The sequence below is a fragment of the Balaenoptera ricei genome, chromosome 2, assembly GCF_028023285.1.
Source record: "Balaenoptera ricei isolate mBalRic1 chromosome 2, mBalRic1.hap2, whole genome shotgun sequence".
In the NCBI taxonomy this organism is placed as follows: domain Eukaryota; kingdom Metazoa; phylum Chordata; class Mammalia; order Artiodactyla; family Balaenopteridae; genus Balaenoptera; species Balaenoptera ricei.
Genome location: NC_082640.1, coordinates 103,578,957 through 103,599,741, shown reverse-complemented (window position 1 = coordinate 103,599,741; position 20,785 = coordinate 103,578,957). Strand labels below are relative to the sequence as shown.

The window sequence follows — 20,785 nt, the reverse complement described above, 5'->3', positions numbered from 1 at the left end:
ATTTCTCTGAGTTCCATAATACGCATGATTGTCTTGGGTGTTACATAAAATTACTCATAAGGGAAGATCCCTGTCCTCTAGCAGTTTAAAACAGGCAACAAATACACTGGCACAAATGGTAGGATGTGAAATACTGTCATTTTGATCAATTTTATACAATTATAAGTATTCTAGGTTGTTTCTGATCATAAAAGTCACGGAGGCCGTACAGCTGGATAATCTACTGAATCAAAGAATGAAGGCAAGAACAGATCCAAGTAGGTCTAGACAGCCAGCCACAGGACAGTCAGATGCCAGCTTTGTCATTTCAGGAGCTAACTATTGATACAGCTACAATTACCAGGCCTACCAGGCACCCATTCTCAGATCTTTCACGTTGTTTGCCAAAATTTGACACCTGAAATAGTCAATCCCAATCTACCTCTTTAACTGTAAAAATTGAATAGACACATTGTAGAAGTTTGGAAAATAATTCTCCGCTAGACTGTAAACTCTGTGAGAGAAGAGGTTATGTCAGATTCACCACTCGTAGCTGAAGCAACCACTGGAACAGAGCCAGGCACGTGGACGGCTGTCATCCATCTCTTCAGTGAATCACTGCGTCATGCCACACAACACCCCCTTCCGTTTTTTCATATAAAAGATGTATAACACTCTAATAATATGCATTCAAATCTATATCCCACTTCTTCTTTTCATAAACTTTCAAACATTTTTCTATGCTGCATTTGTCATCGATTTTGACAGTCACATAAGATCTATCAAATGTACTGTAATGTCTGCTACTGTTAACTAAGTGGCTTCTGATTTTTCACCACTGTAAATGATGCCAAAATGAATAGGTTCTCATGGAAATTTTTCTTCATGTTTTGAACTATTTAGGATAGATTCCCAGAAACAGCCCTGAGAAGTAGGCCAAAGGACAAAAAAACCTTTAAGACTCTTAAAAAATATTTGCTACCTTAAGACATAATATACCTGAAAATATCTGACCACAGATGAAGGTTAAACATTTAAATAATTTAAAGTTAAAGAAAAGCAGTGGGAGGGACTTCCCTGGTGGTGCAGTGGTTAAGAATCCACCTGCCAGTGTGGGGGACACGGGTTCAATCCCTGGTCCAGGAAGATCCCACATGCCACAGAGCAACTAACCCCGTGTGCCAGAACTACTGAGCCTGTGCTCTAGAGCCCGTGAGCCACAACTACTGTGCCCATGCACCACAACTACTGAAGCCCACGTACCTAGAGCCTGTGCTCTGCAACAAGAGAAGCCGCCGCAAATGAGAAGCTTGCGCACCGCAATGAAGAGAGTAGCCCCAGCTCGCCGCAACTAGAGAAAGCCCGTGTGCAGCAATGAAGACCCAATGCAGCCAAAAAAAAAAGAAAAGCAGTGGGAAATACTAAAAGAAAGCAGATTAGAAAAAACAGAACAAAGAAAGAAACACAAAATGAAAATAAAGGTTTAGGAATTAAAGGTGCTAGATACTGAGGAAAGTGAGGAGCTGGAAATAGAGGGATAGGCTGGAGGTCTGTATGTGAAGAAGTAAGCCTCCAAGTTATCCCTTCCCACTCCCACGGAGGACAGAAGATATATTCTCTGGATAAATCCAACAAGAGAGGCTCTAGGGTTGGGAATATAAGATATAGAAGAGGGCAGAGGTTTGGTAATGGACTGAAAAATGAGTCTGCACACAATTGTGAGCCTCCAGAGCTTTTCCCTTGTAGCTTCCAGCTTGATACCACCAGCCTGTATTGGAACAGGAGGATAGAGGGCTCCAAGGAAGATGGCTTCAGGACAAAGATGCAGCACAGATTATCAGGATAGATGTAAGCATGTGAAAAACTACATTGAGGGAAAAATGTGGGAAGGCTTCGTCACAAATGAAAGGAAAACAAAGCTAGTAAGATGAGGCAATTATCAATTCTATGAAAAACAAAAAGTTGGGCAAGAAAAGAAACAATCTTACTGGCCCAACAAGGAGCAATGGTTACATAGCCATAATCACATATAGCCTGACTCCTGTCTTAACCAAAAATTGGGATATAACTTCCCCCCAAAAAAACCCAAAAACACTAATTTGAAAACATACATGCACCCCAATGTTCATAGCGGCATTATTTACAATAGCCAAGACATGGAAACAACCTAAGTGTTCATCAGCAGATGAAGGGATAAAGAAGATGTGGTGTATATATACAATGGAATACTACTCATCCATAAAAAAGAATGAAGTTTTGCCATTTGCAGCAACATGGATGGACTTGGAGGACATTATGCTAAGTGAAATAAGTCAGACAGAGAAAGAGAAATACTGTAGGATATCACTTATATGTGGAATCTAAAAAATACAACAAATGAGTGAATAAAACGAAAAAGAAGCCGACTCACAGATATAGAGAACAAACTAGTGGTTACCAGTGGTGGGGGGAATATAGAATATAGGGGTGAGGCAGTGGGAGGTACAAACTATTGGGTGTAATATAGGCTCAAGGATGTATTGTACAACATGGGGAATACAGCCAACAATTTTGTGATAACGGTAAGTGGAAAGTAACCTTTAAAAATTGTATAAAAATAAAATCTTTTAAAATTGGGATATAACTAAATTGGGAGGCTCTAGGGAGGTGTGGGTGCTATAAGTGAGCAAAATCTTTGTTTAGCATAATAAAAGTTAATAATTTGTAAAACTGATGAATAAAGAGAGAGCAATAAGCATATTATCAAAAAACGAAAATAGACACATTTCAACATGTTAAAAGTAGTTGCCTCTGTACTTTTTTGTGTCTGGTTCCCTGGTTTTTGAGGCTGCTACCAGAGGACACCCCTTGATGGCATGGCTCTGGTGGCCAGGGTGGCTTGTATTCCTGGGTCTCGTGGGACTGTGGCAATCGGAGGGACAGTTCTTGGCAGGCTACCACCCCTAGGGCACTGCACAGACAGTGGACTGGGGCACACTCTCCAGTCTTTCTGTGAAGGAGGGCTCTTCGCTCATCCTGGAGCTTCAGCCTGAGGGGCAGGCTTCAGGATTGGTACACATTAGTGGCCTATGGAGCTGCTCTCAAGGAACATAAGCTGTGGACTCCATCTTGACGCTCTCCCTTGCTCCAGCTCACCTATATCACCCAGAAAAGAGCTTTGACACTCATCTGGAGCCCTGATTTCTGCAACTGCTGCTCAGGGGACACCTCCAGATTGCCTGGCTCTGGTGGCCAGCAAGGTTTATGCTTGTGGTCCCACAGGAATGTACATACTTGCATACTTAAAAAACTGATGCCTGAAGGTCTCACTTCCAGTCACCCTGAGTCTATGTGCTGAGATCCTCCCCTTTAGGACACTGACAGGTCTTGGGACATCCTCAACTACTGGGAGCTATTAAAAATATAATAGGCTGCTTGGACAAGGCAAAGAGGTTTGAAAGACAACCAGGAGCTGAGGCAGGGTTGAATGACAAGGTTCATCTCCTACATAAGGCCACTCCTTAAACACTGGGAGGAGTGGTTGTTTCATCTACTATATAGAAACCAACACAGAGAGTCAACCTCAGGAAAAAAAACTTAATGAAATGGAGATAAATAATTTACCTGATAAAGAGTTCAAACAATGGTCATAAAGATGTTCACCAAACTGGGGAGAAGAATGGATGAACACACTGAGCACTTCAACAAAGAGATGGAAAATGTAAGAAAGTACCAAATAGAAGTCACAGACCTAAAGAATATAATAATTGAACTGAAAAATACACTAGATGGGTTCAATAGCAGACTAGATAAAGCAGAAGAAAGGATCAGTCAACTCAAAGACAAGGCAGTGTAACTCACCCACTCAGAGCAGCAAAAAGAAAAAACAACGAAAAAAGTAAAGACAGCTTAAGGTCTTATGGAACAGCATCACATGGACTAACATTTGCATCATAGGTCTCCTATAAGGAGAATGAAATGAAAAATGTAAATGAAATAATGTTTGTCAAAGTACTTTTTCAACTGTAAAGTGCTGTACACATGTACTTTAACAACCTTGTTACTGGATTCTTAAAAAAAAAAAAAAGCACCACCTCTGAAGAGAGAAATGGAGTGAGGGTTTTTCTGTCCTCATAAGCCTTTTAGCATTTTTTTTTTTGCTTTTAATACATAGGGCATGTGATACTTTGATTTAAAAAATTAAACATACAAGTCCAAGGACCTGGTGGGAGAAAACGTGCCCACTGATTTGCTCCCAGTCACAAAAGACGATATTTGTAACCAACTGGATGTCCCCTCTGGTATCTAGACAACAAAAGGGGACAAATTAGGAAATAACCTAGAGGTGCCCAGGCCTGCATTACCAGGAAGTCCACCCTTTTGTTTTGGTAGAGAGAGGTTTTGGTTTGGTTTCTTCCTCCCTCCCCAGCTTTATTGAGATAAAATTAGCATATAACATTGTGTAAGTTTAAGGTATATAACATGATAATTTGATGTAAGTATATACCGCAAAAGGATTACTATGATGAGGGTAGTTAACATATCTGTTACCTCACATGGTTATCTGTGTGTGGTGAGAACTTTTAAGATCTACTCTCTTAGCAGCTTTTAAGTATACAATACAGTATTATTAACTATAATTACCGTGCTGTGCATTACATTCCCATAACCTATTTATCTTATAACTGGAAGTTGTACCTTTCGACTACCTTCATCCATTTCCCCCATTCCCCCACTCCTGGCACCACTACTCTACTCTCTGTTTCTATGAGTTTGGTTTTTTTAGATTCTGCATATAAGTGAGAGCGTACGGTATTTGTCTTTCTCTAACTTATTTTACTTAGCTGAATCCCTCCAGGTTCATCCATGTCATCACAAATGGCAGGATTTCCTTCTTTTTTATGGCAGAATAATATTCCATTGTACATATATATCACATTTTCTTTATCTATTCATCCATCTATGGACACTTGGTTGTTTCCATGTATTGGTTATTGTAAATAATGCTGCAATATGAACATGGGAATACAGTTATCTCTTTCAGATCCTGTTTTCATTTCCTTTGGATATATACCCAGAATTGGGATTGCTGGACCATATGGTAGTTTTATTTTTAATTTTTTTGAAAAGCCTCCATACTGTTTCCATAGTGGCTCCACCAATTTACACTCCCACCAACAGTGCACAAAGGTTCCCTTTTCCCCATGTATTCATCAGCACTTATCTCTTGTCATTTTGATAACAGCTGTCCTGTGTGCGGTGATATCTCATTGTAGTTTTTTTTTAAATAATGATAGCTATATTTTAAAATATTTTATTCATTTTATTTATTTATTTTTGGCTGCTGTGGGTCTTAGTTGCAGCACACAGGATCTTCATTGTAGCACACGGGATCTTCGTCGCAGCATGCATGATCTTTCGTTGTAGCGCGCAGGCTTCTCTCTAGTTGTGGTGCGCGGGCTCCAGAGCTCGCGGGCTCAGTAGTTGCGGCACGCGGGCTTAGTTGCCCTGTGGCAAGTGGGATCTTCGTTCCCCAACCAGGGATTGAACCCGCGTCTCTTCCGTTGGAAAGCGAATTCTTAATCACTGGACCACCAGGGAAATCCCTCTCATTGTAGTTTTGATTTGTATTTCCCTAATGATTAGTGATGTTGAGCACCTTTTCATGTACCTGTTGGCATTTTGTATATCTTCTTTGGAAAATTGTCTATCCCAATCCTTTGCCTGTTTTTTTTTTGTTTGTTTGTTTGGTTTTTTTTTTGGCTGTGTTGGGTCTTCGTTTCTGTGCGAGGGCTTTCTCTAGTTGCAGTGAGCGGGGGCCACTCTTCATCACGGTGCGCGGGCCTTTCACTATCGTGGCCTTTCTTGTTGCGGAGCCCAGGCTCCAGACGCGCAGGCTCAGTAATTGTGGCTCACGGGCCCAGCTGCTCCGTGGCATGTGGGATCTTCCCAGACCAGGGCTCGAACCTGTGTCCCCTGCATTGGCAGGCAGATTCTCACCCACTGCGCCACCAGGGAAGCCCCCCTTTGCCTGTTTTAATTTTTATTTATTGATTTATTTATTTACTGGCCACACCGCACAGCATGCGGGATCTTAATTCCCTGACCAGGGAATGAACCCGTGCTCCCTGCAGTGGAAGCGCAAATTCTCAACCACTGGACCACGAAGGAAGTCCCTGCCCATTTTTTTTTTTAATTTAATTAATTTATTATTTTTGGCTACATTGGGTCTTCGTTGTTGTGCATGGGCTTTCACTGGTTGTGGCGAGCGGGGGCTACTCTTCGTTGCAGTGTGCAGGCTTCTCATTGCAGTGGCTTCTCTTGTTGTGGAGCATGGGCTCTAGGTGCGTGGGCTTCAGTAGTTGTGGCACAAGGGCTCAGCAGTTGTGGCACGTGAGCTCTAGAGCGCAGGCTCAGCAGTTGTGGCGCATGGGCTTAGGTGCTCTGTGGCATGTGGGATCTTCCCGGGCCAGGGCTTGAACCCATGTCCCCTGCATTGCCAGGCGGATTCTTAACCACTGTGCCACCAGGGAAGCCCCCCTGCCCATTTTTAAATTAGATTATTTGTTTTTTGCTATTGAGTTGTTATGAGTTCCTTGTATATTTTGGATATTAACCCCTTATTAGCTATATGGTTTGCAAATATTTTCTCCCATTCCATAGATTACCTTTTCATTTTGTTGATCCTTTCTTTTAATGTGCAGAGCTTTTAAATTTTTGTTTTGTTTTAATGTTTATTTTTTATTTATTTTTTCTTATTAGTCATCCATTTTATACACATCAGTGTATACATGTCAATCCCAATCTCCCAATTCATCACACCACCACCACCCCCCACTGCTTTCCCCCCTTGGTGTCCATATGTTTTTTCTCTACATCTGTGTCTCAATTTCTGCTCTGCAAACTGGTTCATCTGTACCATTTTCTAGGTTCCACATATATGCATTAATGTACGATCTTTGTTTTTCTCTTTCTGACTTACTTCACTCTGTATGACAGTCTCTAGATGCATCCATGTCTCTACAAATGACCCAATTTCGTTCCTTTTTATGGCTGAGTAATATTCCATTGTATATATGTGCCACATCTTCTTTATCCATTCATCTGTCGATGGGCATTTAGGTTGCTTCCATGACCTGGCTATTGTAAATAGTGCTGCAGTGAACATTGGGGTGCATGTGTCTTTCTGAATTATGGTTTCCTCTGGGTATATGCCCAGTAGTGGGATGGCTGGGTCATATGGTAATTCTATTTTTAGTTCTTTAAGGAACCTCCATACTGTTCACCATAGTGGCTGTATCAATTTACATTCCCACCAACAGTGCAAGAGGGTTCCCTCTATGCCCACTTTCTGGAGAGTTTTTATCATAAATGGGTGTTGAATTTTGTCAAAAGCTTTTTCTGCATCTATTGAGATGATCATATGGTTTTTATTCTTCAATTTGTTAATATGGTGTATGACATTGATTGATTTGCGTATATTGAAGAATCCTTGCATCTCTGGGATAAATCCCACTTGATCATGGTGTATGATCCTTTTAATGTGTTGTTGGATTCCGTTTGCTGGTATTTTGTTGAGGATTTTTGCATCTATATTCATCAGTGATATTGGTCTGTAATTTTTTTTGTAGTATCTTTGTCTGGTTTTGGTATCATGGTGATGGTGGCCTCATAGAATGAGTTTGGGAGTTTTCCTTCCTCTGCAATTTTTTGGAAGAGTTTGAGAAGGAGGGGTGTTAGCTCTTCTCTAAATGTTTGATAGAATTCACCTGTGAAGCCATCTGGTCCTGGACTTTTGTTTGTTGGAAGATTTTTAATCACAGTTTCAATTTCATTACTTGTGATTGGTCTGTTCATATTTTCTATTTCTTCCTGGTTCAGTCTTGGAAGGTTATACCTTTCTAAGAATTTGTCCATTTCTTCCAGGTTGTCCATTTTATTGGCATAGAGTTGCTTGGAGTAGTCTCTTAGGATGCTTTGTATTTCTGCTGTGTCTGTTGTAACTTCTCCTTTTTCGTTTCTGATTTTATTGATTTGAGTCCTCTCCCTCTTTTTCTTGATGAGTCTGGCTAATGCTTTATCAATTTTGTTTATCTTCTCAAAGAACCAACTTTTAGTTTTATTGATCTTTGCTGTTGTTTTCTTTGTTTCTATTTCATTTATTTCTGCTCTGATCTTTATGATTTCTTTCCTTCTGCTAACTTTGGGTTTTGTTTGTTCTTCTTTCTCTAGTTCCTTTAGGTGTAACGTTAGATTGTTTATTTGAGATTTATCTTGTTTCTTCAGGTAGACTTGTATAGCTATAAACTTCCCTCTTAGAACTGCTTTTGGTGCATCCCATAGGTTTTGGATAGTTGTGTTTTCATTGTCATTTGTCTCTAGGTATTTTTTGATTTCCTCTTTGATTTCTTCAGTGATCTCTGGGTTATTTAGTAATGTATTGTTTAGCCTCCATGTGTTCGTGTTTTTTACGTTTTTTTCCCTGTAATTGATTTCTAATCTCATAGCGTTGTGGTCAGAAAAGATGCTTGATATGATTTCAATTTTCTTAAATTTACTGAGGCTTGATTTGTGATCCAAGATGTGATCTATCCTGGAGAATGTTCCGTGCGCACTTGAGAAGAAAGTGTAACCTGCTGTTTTTGGATGGAATGTCCTATAAATATCAATTAAATCTATCTGGTCTATTGTGTCATTTAAAGCTTGTGTTTCCTTATTAATTTTCTGTTTGGATGATCTGTCCATCGGTGTAAGTGAGGTGTTAAAGTCCCCCACTATTATTGTGTTACTGTCGATTTCCTCTTTTAGAGCTGTTAGCAGTTGCCTTATGTATTGAGGTACTCCTATGTTGGGTGCATATATATTTATTATTGTTATATCTTCTTCTTGGATTGATCCATTGATCATTATGTAGTGTCCTTCCTTGTCTCTTGTAACATTCTTTATTTTAAAGTCTATTTTATCTGATATGAGTATTGCTACTCTAGCTTTCTTTTGATTTCCATTTGCATGGAATAGCTTTTTCCATCCCCTCACTTTCAGTCTGTATGCTTCCCTAGGTCTGAAGTGGGTCTCTTGTAGACAGCATATATATGGGTCTTCTTTTTGTATCCATTCAGCAAGCCTGTGTCTTTTGGTTGGAGCATTTAATCCATTCATGTTTAAGGTAATTATTATTACCATTTTCTTAATTGTTTTGGGTTTGTTTTTGTAGGTCCTTTTCTTCTCTTGTGTTTCCCACTTACAGAAGTTTCTTTAGCATTTGTTGTAGAGCTGGTTTGGTGGTGGTGAATTCTCTTAGCTTTTGTTTGTCTGTAAAGCTTTTGATTTCTCCATCGAATCTGAATGAGATCCTTGCTGGGTAGAGTAATCTTGGTTGTAGGTTCTTCCCTTTCATCACTTTAAGTATATCATGCCACTCCCTTCTGGCTTGTAGAGTTTCTGCTGAGAAATCAGCTATTAACCTTATGGGAGTTCCCTTGTATGTTATTTGTCGTTTTTCCCTTGCTTTCAATAATTTTTCTTCGTCTTTAATTTTTGTCAATTTGATTACTATGTGTCTCAGCGTGTTTCTTGTTGGGTTTATCCTGTAAGGGACTCGCTGCACTTCCTGGACTTGGGTGGCTATTTCCTTTCCCATGTTAGGGAAGTTTTCGACTATAATCTCTTCAAATATTTTCTCGGGTCCTTTCTCTCTCTCTTCTCCTTCTGGGACCCCTATAATGCGAATGTTGTTGCGTTTAATGTTGTCCCAGAGGTCTCTTAGGCTGTCTTCATTTCTTTCCATTCTTTTTTCTTTATTCTGTTCTGCAGCAGTGTATTCCACCATTCTGTCTTCCAGGTCACTTATCCATTCTTCTGCCTCAGTTATTCTGCTATTGATTCCTTCTAGTGTAGTTTTCACTTCAGTTACTGTATTGTTCATCTCTGTTTGTTCTTTAATTCTTCTAGATATTTGTTAAACATTTCTTGCATCTTCTCAATCTTTGCCTCCATTCTTTTTTTTTTTTAATTTTATTATTTATTTATTTATTTATTTATTTATTTATATTTATGGCTGTGTTGGGTCTTCGTTTCTGTGCAAGGGCTTTCTCTAGTTGTGGCAAGTGGGGGCCACTCTTCATCGCGGTGCGTGGGCCTCTCACTATCGCGGCCTCTCCTGTTGCGGAGCACAGGCTCCAGACACGCAGGCTCAGTAATTGTGGCTCACAGGCCTAGTTGCTCCGCGGCATGTGGGATCTTCCCAGACCAGGGCTCGAACTCGTGTCCCCTGCGTTGGCAGGCAGATTCTCAACCACTGCACCACCAGGGAAGCCCTGCCTCCATTCTTTTTCCGAGGTCCTGGATCATCTTCACTATCATTATTCTGAATTCTTTTTCCGGAAGGTTGCCTATCTCCACTTCATTTAGTTGTTTTTCTGGGGTTTTATCTTGTTCCTTCATCTGGTACATAGCCCTCTGCCTTTTCATCTTGTCTATCTTTCTGTGAATGTGGTTTTTGTTCCACAGGCGGCAGGATTGTAGTTCTTGCTTCTGCTGTCTGCCCTCTGGTGGATGAGGCTATCTAAGAGGCTTGTGCAAGTTTCCTGATGGGAGGGACTGGTGGTGGGTAGAGCTGGCTGTTGCTCTGTTGGGCAGAGGTCAGTAAAACTTTAATCTGCTTGTCTGCTGATGGGTGGGGCTGGGTTCCCTCCCTGTTGGTTGTTTGGCCTGAGGTGACCCAACTCTGGACCCTACCCGGCTCTTTGGTGGGGTTGATGGCAGACTCTGGGAGGGCTCACGCCAAGGAGTACTTCCCAGAACTTCTGCTGCCAGTGTCCTTGCCCCTTGGTGAGCCACAGCCACCCCCTGCCTCTGCAGGAGACCCTCCGACACTAGCAGGTAGGTCTGGTTCAGTCTCCTCTGGGGTCCCTGCTCCTTCCCCTGGGTCCCAATGTGCACAGTACTTTGTGTGTGCCCTCCAAGAGTGGAGTCTCTGTTTCCCCCAGTCCTGCCAAAGTCCTGCAACCAAATCCCGCTAGCCTTCAAACTCTGATTCTCTAGGAATTCCTCCTCCCATTGCCAGACCCTCAGGTTGGGAAGCCTGACGTGTGGCTCAGAACCTTCACTCCAGTGGGTGGACTTCTGTGGTATAAGTGTTCTCCAGTTTGTGAGTCACCCACCCAGCAGTTATGGGATTTGATTTTATTGTGATAGCGCCCCTCCTATCGTCTCACTGCAGCTTCTCCTTTGTCTTTGCATGTGGGGTATCTTTTTTGGTGAGTTCCAGTGTCTTCCTGTCAATGACTGTTCAGCAGTTAGTTGTGATTCCGGTGTTCTCGAAAGAGGGAGTGAGAGCATGTCCTTCTACTCCGCCATCTTGAACCAGTCTCGAGCTTTTTAATTTGATGGTGTCCAAATTGTTTATTTTTGCTTTTGTTGTTTGTGGAGGCTTGTTTTAAATAATTTTCATTTGTGCTGCTAACTCTAACCTAGTCATCTAAAAGCTAAGGTTTACCTAGAAAGTGCATGGAACAAGAGGGAGGCAATTTAATTCCTGAGCAAAACTGGGCTTGATACCTCCATTCCTTTCCCTTTGAGAAAGTAAACATTCCAGAGGAAAGAGTTCAAGAAGGCAGACTGCCAATCCTAATAAAAATATTCTCTCAGTAGGCTGATGTAGGTCTTCAGTCAAAGGATGGAGGACGTTGATTGGGAACTCAGCTGGCTTTCTTGGCCCACTCCCCCTTAAATACTGATGATGCTGAGTTTGATCCAAAGGTGGTTACCCATCCTCTAGCTATTCAAGGCTCACTACAAAGTTCTTTGGATATAATGTATATCCTCACCTACATCTCCTTGATCCAGGAAAATGAGAATGATGTGGCAGAAATCTACTGTGGAAATCCACCAACCAGAGGAAAGATAAGAAATCCTCCGTATTTCGGGACTTCCCTGGTGGTACAGTGGTAAAGAAGCTGCCTTACAATGCAGGGGACGCAGGTTCAATCCCTGGTCAGGGAACTAAGATCCCACATGCTGCGGGGCAACTAAGCCCGTGCACCAGTTACTGAGCTCACGCACCTCAACTAGAGAACCCGCATGCTGCAAACTACAGAGCCCACGCAGCCTGGAGCCCGTGCATTGCAATGAAAGATCCTGCATGCCTCAACGAAGGTCCCGGGTGCCACAGCTAAGACCCAACACAGTGAAAAATAAATACAATAAATAAATAAATAATAAATCTTAAAAAAAAAAAAGAAATTCTCCATATGTCTAAGGCAAGAGAACAGAGCTGGGAAAGAAGACCTCAGGTAGAGCCTCTGAGACAGCAGAGACAGCAATGATGATTATAAAGCTCTTTCCTTTTTTTTTTTGGCTGCACCACACAGAATGCAGGATCTTAGTTCCTCGACCAGGGATCAAACCTGTGCAGTAGAAGCACGGAATCTTTTTTTTTTTTTAATTTATTTTTGGCTGTGTTGGGTCTTCGTTGCTACGCGTAGGCTTTCTCTAGTTGCGACAAGCGCCGGCTTCTCATTGCGGTGGCTTCTCTTGCGGAGCATGGGCTCTAGGCGCATGGGCTTCAGTAGATGTAGCATGTGGGCTCACTAGTTGTGGCTTGCGCTCTAGAGCACAGGCTTAGTAGTTGTGGCACATGGGCTTAGTTGCTCCGCAGCATGTGGGATCTTCCCTGACCAGGGCTCTAACCCATGTCCCCTGCGTTGGCAGGCAGATTCTTAACCACTGCTCCACTGGGGAAGCCCCAGAAGCAAGGAGTCTTAACCACTGGACCACCAGGGAAGTCCCTAAAGCTCTCTCCTTTGAAAATAATAAACTGAGTACAAGAAAATTGAAAGACATTCCAAACAAGCTATAGGACAGTGACACTGGGGTGACATAAAAAAGACAATTAAAATAAATTTACCAGTGAATCTACAATTATTTCAAAATAAAAAGTTTTAAGAAATCTTTTACCTGAAGCCAACATAGTTTCCCATGACGACACACATTAGCTCCTTCTGCTGCCACACTCAGGACACTTTGCTTCTTGATGTGCAGCATCTGGTAAGAAAAGGAAGAAAATAAAAATCTCCAGAAGATAAATGTTGCAATTATAACATCATGAATGGCACAAGTAAAATGGCTAGAAATAAACAAAGTGGATCATATTTTTTTAAACTTACAAAATCCAAAACACGTCTACTTCACACACATACACACACACACACAAATCACACTGAATGCTTCTGATCCTCTTTTCAGTGTTCACAAAGTTATTCCACAACTGGAAAATAAATCATTCATATTGCAAATGCTAATAAGAGTTGAAAACTCAGATACCTTTTGTTACCACTGATGTTACAGTGAAAGGTTTCTAGTCTTTACGGCAAGATTCCTCATGCAAAGAACAGCAATTTACTATACCTAAAGGGAACTCACACAGTGGCTGAGTCTCATAGTATGTACTGTTCAGAATGAGAAAAACATAGACTCAACAGGTCCTTTAAAGTCTTGGATTCATTAAATTATTCAAAACTGAAATAGGGGTATCCTGGAAACACATGCTGGTCCTCTTATTATCTATATTCTTATATTTCAAAACATTATACAATTCTAAAATCTTTACTGCATAATCCATGAAAATATCTGCGTGGCACAAGATTCTCCCCATTTTACAGGTGGATAAATTACTCAAGAATAGAAAGGCAAAGTAACTTACACTAGCACAATATCTTCCTTTACAGAGCATAAAGTGTTCTATATTCTGAGTATCTTTCATCAATGATAAAAAAAAGGGGACTCAACTTCAGTTCCATTCTCAATCAACAAGAAGGCTGCAAAACTAGGAACAAAAGCTGTATTTCCCTACTGATAAGAATTTCCAACTAACTCTTTAAATTTCCAGAGCAAAAGTTCTTATCCTATTATTTGTTGTTGTTGCCATGGACCCTTTAAAGCATCTGTTGATATACAAAGAATTCTTGTAACTCAATTAAAATGGCAAATGAATAGATATTTCTCTAAAGAAGATATACAAATAGCCAATAAGCCTATATGGGAAAAGAATCTAAAAAAGAGTAGATACATGTATAGGTATAACTGATTCACTTTGCTGTACACCTGAAACTAACACAACATTGTAAATCAACTATACTCCAACAAAAATTAAAAAAAAAAAGAAAGGGCTTCCCTGGTGGCGCAGTGGTTGAGCATCTGCCTGCTAATGCAGGGGACACGGGTTCGAGCCCTGGTCTGGGAAGATCCCACATGCCGTGGAGCAACTAGGCCCGTGAGCCACAACTACTGAGCCTGCGCGTCTGGAGCCTGTGCTCCACAACAAGAGAGGCCGCGATAGTGAGAGGCCCGCGCACCGCGATGAAGAGTGGCCCCCGCTTGCCACAACTGGAGAAAGCCCTCGCACAGAAACGAAGACCCAACACAGCCAAAAATAAATAAGTTAAAAAAAAAAAACTAAATGGGAAGCATCTCTTTTAAAAAAAAGAAAAAAATAGCCAATAAACACATGAAAATACGCTTAACACTATTAGCCTTCAGGGAAATGCAAATCAAAACCACAATGAGATACTATAGATCTATGAGATCTATAGTGGTGTAGATCACACCACTAGGATGGCTATAATTAAAATGACAGATAATAGTGTCAGTAAGAATGTGGAGAAATTGGAACCCTCACGCCCTGCTGGTGGGAAAGTAAAGTGGTGCAGCAGCTTTGCAAAACAGTACGGCCAATCCTCAAAAAGTTAAACACAGAGTTATTACATGAGCCAGCAATTCCACTTGTAAGTATCTATCCAAGAGAAATGCAAACGTGTCCACACAAGAACTTGTATATGTATGTTCACAGCAGCACTATTCATAATAGCCAAAAAGTAGAAACAATCCAAATGTCCATCAAATGGTGAAAGGATAAATGAAATGTGGTATATCCATACAAAGGAATATTATTTGGCAACAAAAATAAGTGAAATACTGATACACGCTATAACATAGATAAACCTTGAAAATATTATGCTACGCAAAAGAAGCCAAGCCAATCACAAATGACCACACATCGTATGATCCCATTTATATGAAATGTCCTAAACAGGCACATTCATAGAGGCAGAAAATAGATTAGCGGTTGCCAGGGGCTGGGGGTACTCAGAAGGGATTAGAGGTGTTGGGTAAGGAATATGGGGTTTCCTTCTGGGGTATTAAAAATGTTCTAAAATTCATTGTGGTGATGGATGTACAATTCTGTGAATATGCTAAAATCCAGTGAACTGTACATTTTAAATTGGTAAATGTTATGGCATGTGAATTATATCTCAATAACACTGTTTAAAAAACAAAGAATCTGCTGAAAGCTAACCCTCTCTTAAAAAATACACCTGTGCAGGGGTTTCCCTGGTGGCACAGTGGTTGAGAGTCTGCCTGCCAGTGCAGGTGAGACGGGTTTGAGCCCTGGTCTGGGAGGTTCCCACATGCCGCAGAGCGGCTGGGCCCGTGAGCCACAATTACTGAGCCTGCGCATCTGGAGCCTGTGCTCCGCAACGGGAGAGGCCGCGACAGTGACAGGCCCGCGCACCGCGATGAAGAGTGGACCCCGCTTGCTGCAACTGGAGAAAGCCCTCGCACAGAAACGAAGACCGAACACAGTCAAAAATAAAATAGGGCTTCCCCGGTGGCGCAGTGGTTGAGCATCTGCCTGCCAATGCAGGGGACAAGGGTTCGAGCCCTGGTCTGGGAAGATCCCACATGCCGCGGAGCAACTAGGCCCGTGAGCCACAATTACTGAGCCTGCGCATCTGGAGCCTGTGCTCTGTAACGGGAGAGGCCGCGACAGTGACAGGCCCGCGCACCGCGATGATGAGTGGCCCCCGCTTGCCGCAACTAGAGAAAGCCCTCGCACAGAAACGAAGACCCAACACAGCCAAAACTAACTAACTAAATAAATAAATAAAAAATAAAAATAAAAGGAATTCCTTTAAAGAAAAAAAAGTAAAATAAATATCCTTTAAAAAAAAATAAAATAATTAATTAATTAATTAAAAAAAAATACACCTGTGCATACACGAGCATAAGCTTGCTTCTAAACAAAAAACTTAACGATTTCCCTAAAGTCTAACTGTGAACCATACCCTAGGCTGAATAATTAGTTACTGCCATATCTCAAATTAATAAAAGATTATAGAGAAATTACCTAAATAGAGCATCTAGACTGGTCTTTTAAAAATATAAGTAAAAAAATTTCTGCCTCTCCTCTAAAACTGCCGATGGCTCTCCATCTTACTCAAGTCAAACTCAAAATCCTCATGTCTACCTCACCTGCCTCCTGCCCCCTTCCATTCCCTAACACTCTTTTTCACTGTGGTCTTGCCACAATGACCTCCCTGCTGTTCCTCCACACAAGTCAAGTGTGCTTCAGCCTCAGGGTCTCTGCACTTGTAATTATGCCTTCTTTAAGTTTTTTACTAGATATCCACATGGTTAGCTCCCTTACTTCTTTTAGATCTCTGTTCCAATGTCACCTCTTCACAGAGGTTTTCTCTGTCTACCCTAAATAAAATAGGAACTCCCTGTCATTCTATTCACCATACTACACTTTTTCTTCATAGCACTTATCACCAGTTGATATACAATTATGTGTTTATTTTCTTGCATTAAAATAAGCTCCTTCAGGGCTAGAACTTTGTCTTGATTATTATTTTAACCCAGACCTCAGAACAATGCCTGGCAAATAGCCGGCTTTCAGATGTTTTGTTAACTCATTAGGAAAAACATTAATGATCTTATAATAAGAGAGAAATTTATGAGACATAGACATGATACCCATTTGCAGATAATACGGAGAATGATTGAGGGCAATACTTACTGCAGCACCAAACTTCTGCTGGAACTGATCAACGACTGTGTATGTCACCTCCTCTTCCTCTACAGGAGAATGTTATTATATATATGTCTTCCTTGGCAATAGAATAGCCCTCCCACTAATTTTTGCCATAATCCTCAAGTCCTACTCTATTGCAACTCAAATGTCTAGAACTACTGAGACTAAGCCTAGAATACTGAGAACTATTTCATTATCACCTGCGTCAGCCCATCCCATAGTGAACACTATTAGCATCCTATTTGTCAGCTGAGAATAAACAAAAGCCCCACTGATGATATCTTATAAAATAAAATATTTACTCATTTCCTTTGATAATCCAGTAATGTTTCCTTCATCATATAAGTTTATGTCTTGAATACTTCAAGACATGTATTTTTTTTTTTAAGACATGTACTTTAAAAAAAAATTTTATATGATTTTTAAAGGTTACACTCCATTTACAGTTGTTAGAAAATATTGGCTATATTCCCCGGTGTTGTACAATAAATCCTTGTAGCCTATCTTATATCCAATAGTTTGTAACTCCCACTGCCCCACCCCTATATCTCCCCCAACACTAGGAACCACTAGTCTGTTCTCTGTATCTGTGACTCCGCTTCTTTTCTGTTATAGTCACTAGTTTGTTGTATTTTTTAGATTCCACATATAAGTGATATCATACAGTATTTAAGACATGCGTTTTCTAAAAGCACATTCATAATAAAAAATAATAGTTTAAAATAAATTAGTCCTGGAGATGGACCAATGTCTACACGTTTGGAATTCTCTGGATCCTGAAAATTAATTATTTTTCTAATTATGTAATTTAAAAGATTAGAGGTATAGTATAACATATAATTCTTCTTCATCTCCCAAACTTTAAAACTCTGTAGTGGCTCAGGACATAGTCCATAAACCGCTTCCTTTTTTCTATCCATACTTACTCTCAAGGCTTTAAATATCATTTATAGGCTAGATCTTGAATTTATATCTCCACCTCAGATCTTTCTCTTCATCTCTCAGCTTACTCTCAAACTTAGGTTGACCAAAACTAAACTCCTAACCATCTCCCCAAAACCTTTCCCACCCAGAATCCTTCCCATACTTCAGGCTGCTCAAGCCCAAACCCCTGAAGTCATCCTTGTTTCCTCTTTTTCTCTCACAACCACATCTAATCTGTCAGTACACTGTGTTGGCTCCACCTCAGTATACATGCAGAATTCCACCACTTCCTACCAACCATACTGTCACAACGAGGGTCCAAACCACCGCACCCACTAGACAGAATTATTTCAGTAGCCTCCTAACTGGTATTCATGCTCTTACACAGGCCCTCCTCTCAGTATCTACACAGCATCCAGAGTGATTTTGTAAAAACAGAAGTCAGATCACGTTACTCTTCTGCTCAAAACTCTCCAATGGAAAATAGAAGTTTTAAAAAATACCTTCTATAGTAGTATAAAAATAGAAATACTTAGGGATAAATATGGCAAAAGATGTGTAAGACATATAACGAGAACTACAAAACACTGCTGAGAAATTAAAGATCTAAATAAATGTAGAGGTATACTGGGTTAATGGAATGGAATACTCAATACTGTTAAGATGTCAATATTCCCCAAACTGATCTATCAGTTCACTGTAATCCCAAAAAGGATTCCAGCAGAGTTTTTTCTTTTTTGGTAGAAATTAACAAGCTGATTCTAAAATTCATAGGGAAATGCAAAGAACAAAGAACAGCTGAAACAACTCTGAAAAAGAACAAAGTTGGAGAACTAATACTACCTGTTTTCAAGATCTATCATAAATCAACAATAAACAAAACAGTCTAGTATTGGTGTAAAGATAGAAAAATTAGATCAGTGTAATAGAATAGAGTGTCCATAAATAAATAAACCTATATACATACGGAAAACTGATTTTTGACAAAGGTGCAAAGGTAACTGAAGGGAGAAAATACAGACTTTTCAATAAACGGTGCTGGAATAATTGGATGTCCATATGGAAAAAAAAAACCTTGTCCATATCACATCATATACAAAAATTAAAAATGGATCATACAGGAATAAAGACGCAGACGTAGAGAATGGACTTGAGGACATGGGGAAGGGGAAGGGTAAGCTGGGACGAAGTGAGAGAGTGACTTATATATACTACCAAATGTAAAACAGATAGCTAGTGCAAAGCATCCGTATAGCACAGGGAAATCAGCTCAGTGCTTTGTGACCACCTAGAGGGGTGGGATAGGAAAGATGGGAGGGAGACGCAAGAGGGAGGAGATATGGGGATATATGTATATGTATAGCTAATTCACTTTGTTATAAAGCAGAAACTAACACACCATTTTAAAGCAATTATACTCCAATAAAGATGTTAAAAAAAAGTATATATAAACATTTAAAAAAAAAATGGATCATAGACCTAAATGTAAAACCTAAAATGTCTAGAAGAAAACAAAGGAGAAAATCTTTGCGACTCTGAGCTAGGAAAGATTACTTAGATATGACATCAAAAGCACAATCCATAAAAGAAAGAAAATGGATAAACGGTACTTCATCAAAATTTAAAATGTCTACTCTTCAAGAGATGCTTTAAGAGAATGAAAAGACAAACCACAGACTTGGAGATAATATTTGCAAAGCATTTATTTTAGAAAAGACTTGTATCCGGAATATATAAAGAACTCCCAACACTGAATAATAAGAGAACAATCCAGTAAGAAATGAACAAAAGATATGGATAGACATTCACCAAAGATATTCAGATGTCAAAAAAGCACATTAAAAAATCCTCAACGTCCTTAGTCATTAGGGAAATGAAAAAAAAAACCAACCAACCTCCAATGGCTTCTCTTCTCACTGCAGAGTAAAAGCCAAGTCCTTTCAATGATATACAAAGTCTTCCATGATCCACTCACCCCACTTCATCCCCTACTGCTCTCCTTGCTCCAGCTACACTCATCTCCTTGCTGTCCCTTCAAGATCATGGCATGTTCCTCTCTCAGGCCTTTGCATCTGCTAATTTTTTATGCCTAAAAACCATTCCCCCCAGATATTCATACATCTTGGTCCCTCACTTCCTTCAAGTCTTTACTTCAAATGTCACTATTTCAGTGAGACCTGTCCTGGACACTCAAAAATTGTAAAACCACCCTCTCCACACATTTCTTCTTTTTCTTCTGTTTTTTTCTACTTAACATGTGGCACCAGCATACTATATAGTATACTAATTTATCTTATTTAGTGTGTTTCCTGCACCATAACTCGATGAAGGTAGAGATACCAAACTTTGGTATCCCCAATGTCTGGCATATAGTGTGCACTCAAATATTAAATAAACAAATGAATCATGATATTTTATCTTAATTCGTACCCTAGAAACAACAGCCTAGATGAGAATTCCACATAGAACCTTGACTCAGGGTTATACCAACTCTGAAGAGTTCTGAACCACAAGAGAGCCTAGAAAATTCAGAGCCCTGGTACTCACCTGATGGGCTGTACTTGAGGTCATTTAGCAGAGAGGTGGTTGGTGCCTCAGGGGCAGGAGAAGCAGGCTTATATACATTTAGGTCTTCATCTTTTATTGTATCCATCCTGTTTCTTTCTGTATTTAGACTATGCTTACAAAAAACAACACTTAGGTGAACTTGTTCTTTGTTGTTAATGCCATAAACACATCAGTTGTAAGGACTCTGGATCTTTCATAGAGAACCCATTCATCCACTGTTTACATTGATTTGAAGATACCATCTAAAGATGGAAGGAAACATCCACCTATTTCTTCTCATTTTAGGAATTACACAGCTAGTGAATTACAGTTAAGGCTTTCTACCCTAATGTGTACATCTGGGTAACATCATAATTAAGAAAATCATTCCATCATACCTAACAGAAGATGCCTTTTCTCTTACTGCACCTTGTTCTTCTTCATCCAGTAGTTCCACTGTAAAATAACCAAATGGCTTCCAAC

The 20,785-nt window shown here is 40.2% G+C and overlaps 1 protein-coding gene across 3 annotated transcripts in view; it reads right to left on the bottom strand.

Annotated features, from left to right (window-relative positions):
* Positions 1-20,785, bottom strand: part of EXD1 (exonuclease 3'-5' domain containing 1) — a 38,461-nt gene that overhangs the window by 9,403 nt on the left and 8,273 nt on the right. For 2 of the 3 annotated variants that reach the window (XM_059913585.1, XM_059913586.1), the window contains 4 exons: positions 20,701-20,758; positions 20,303-20,430; positions 16,817-16,875; positions 12,916-13,002 (listed from right to left, as the gene is read on the bottom strand). In XM_059913585.1, the coding sequence (XP_059769568.1) occupies positions 12,916-13,002; positions 16,817-16,875; positions 20,303-20,430; positions 20,701-20,758 (332 nt within the window). The remainder of the gene's footprint in view (positions 1-12,915; positions 13,003-16,816; positions 16,876-20,302; positions 20,431-20,700; positions 20,759-20,785) is intronic. The other variant, XM_059913587.1, reaches the window with a different exon arrangement.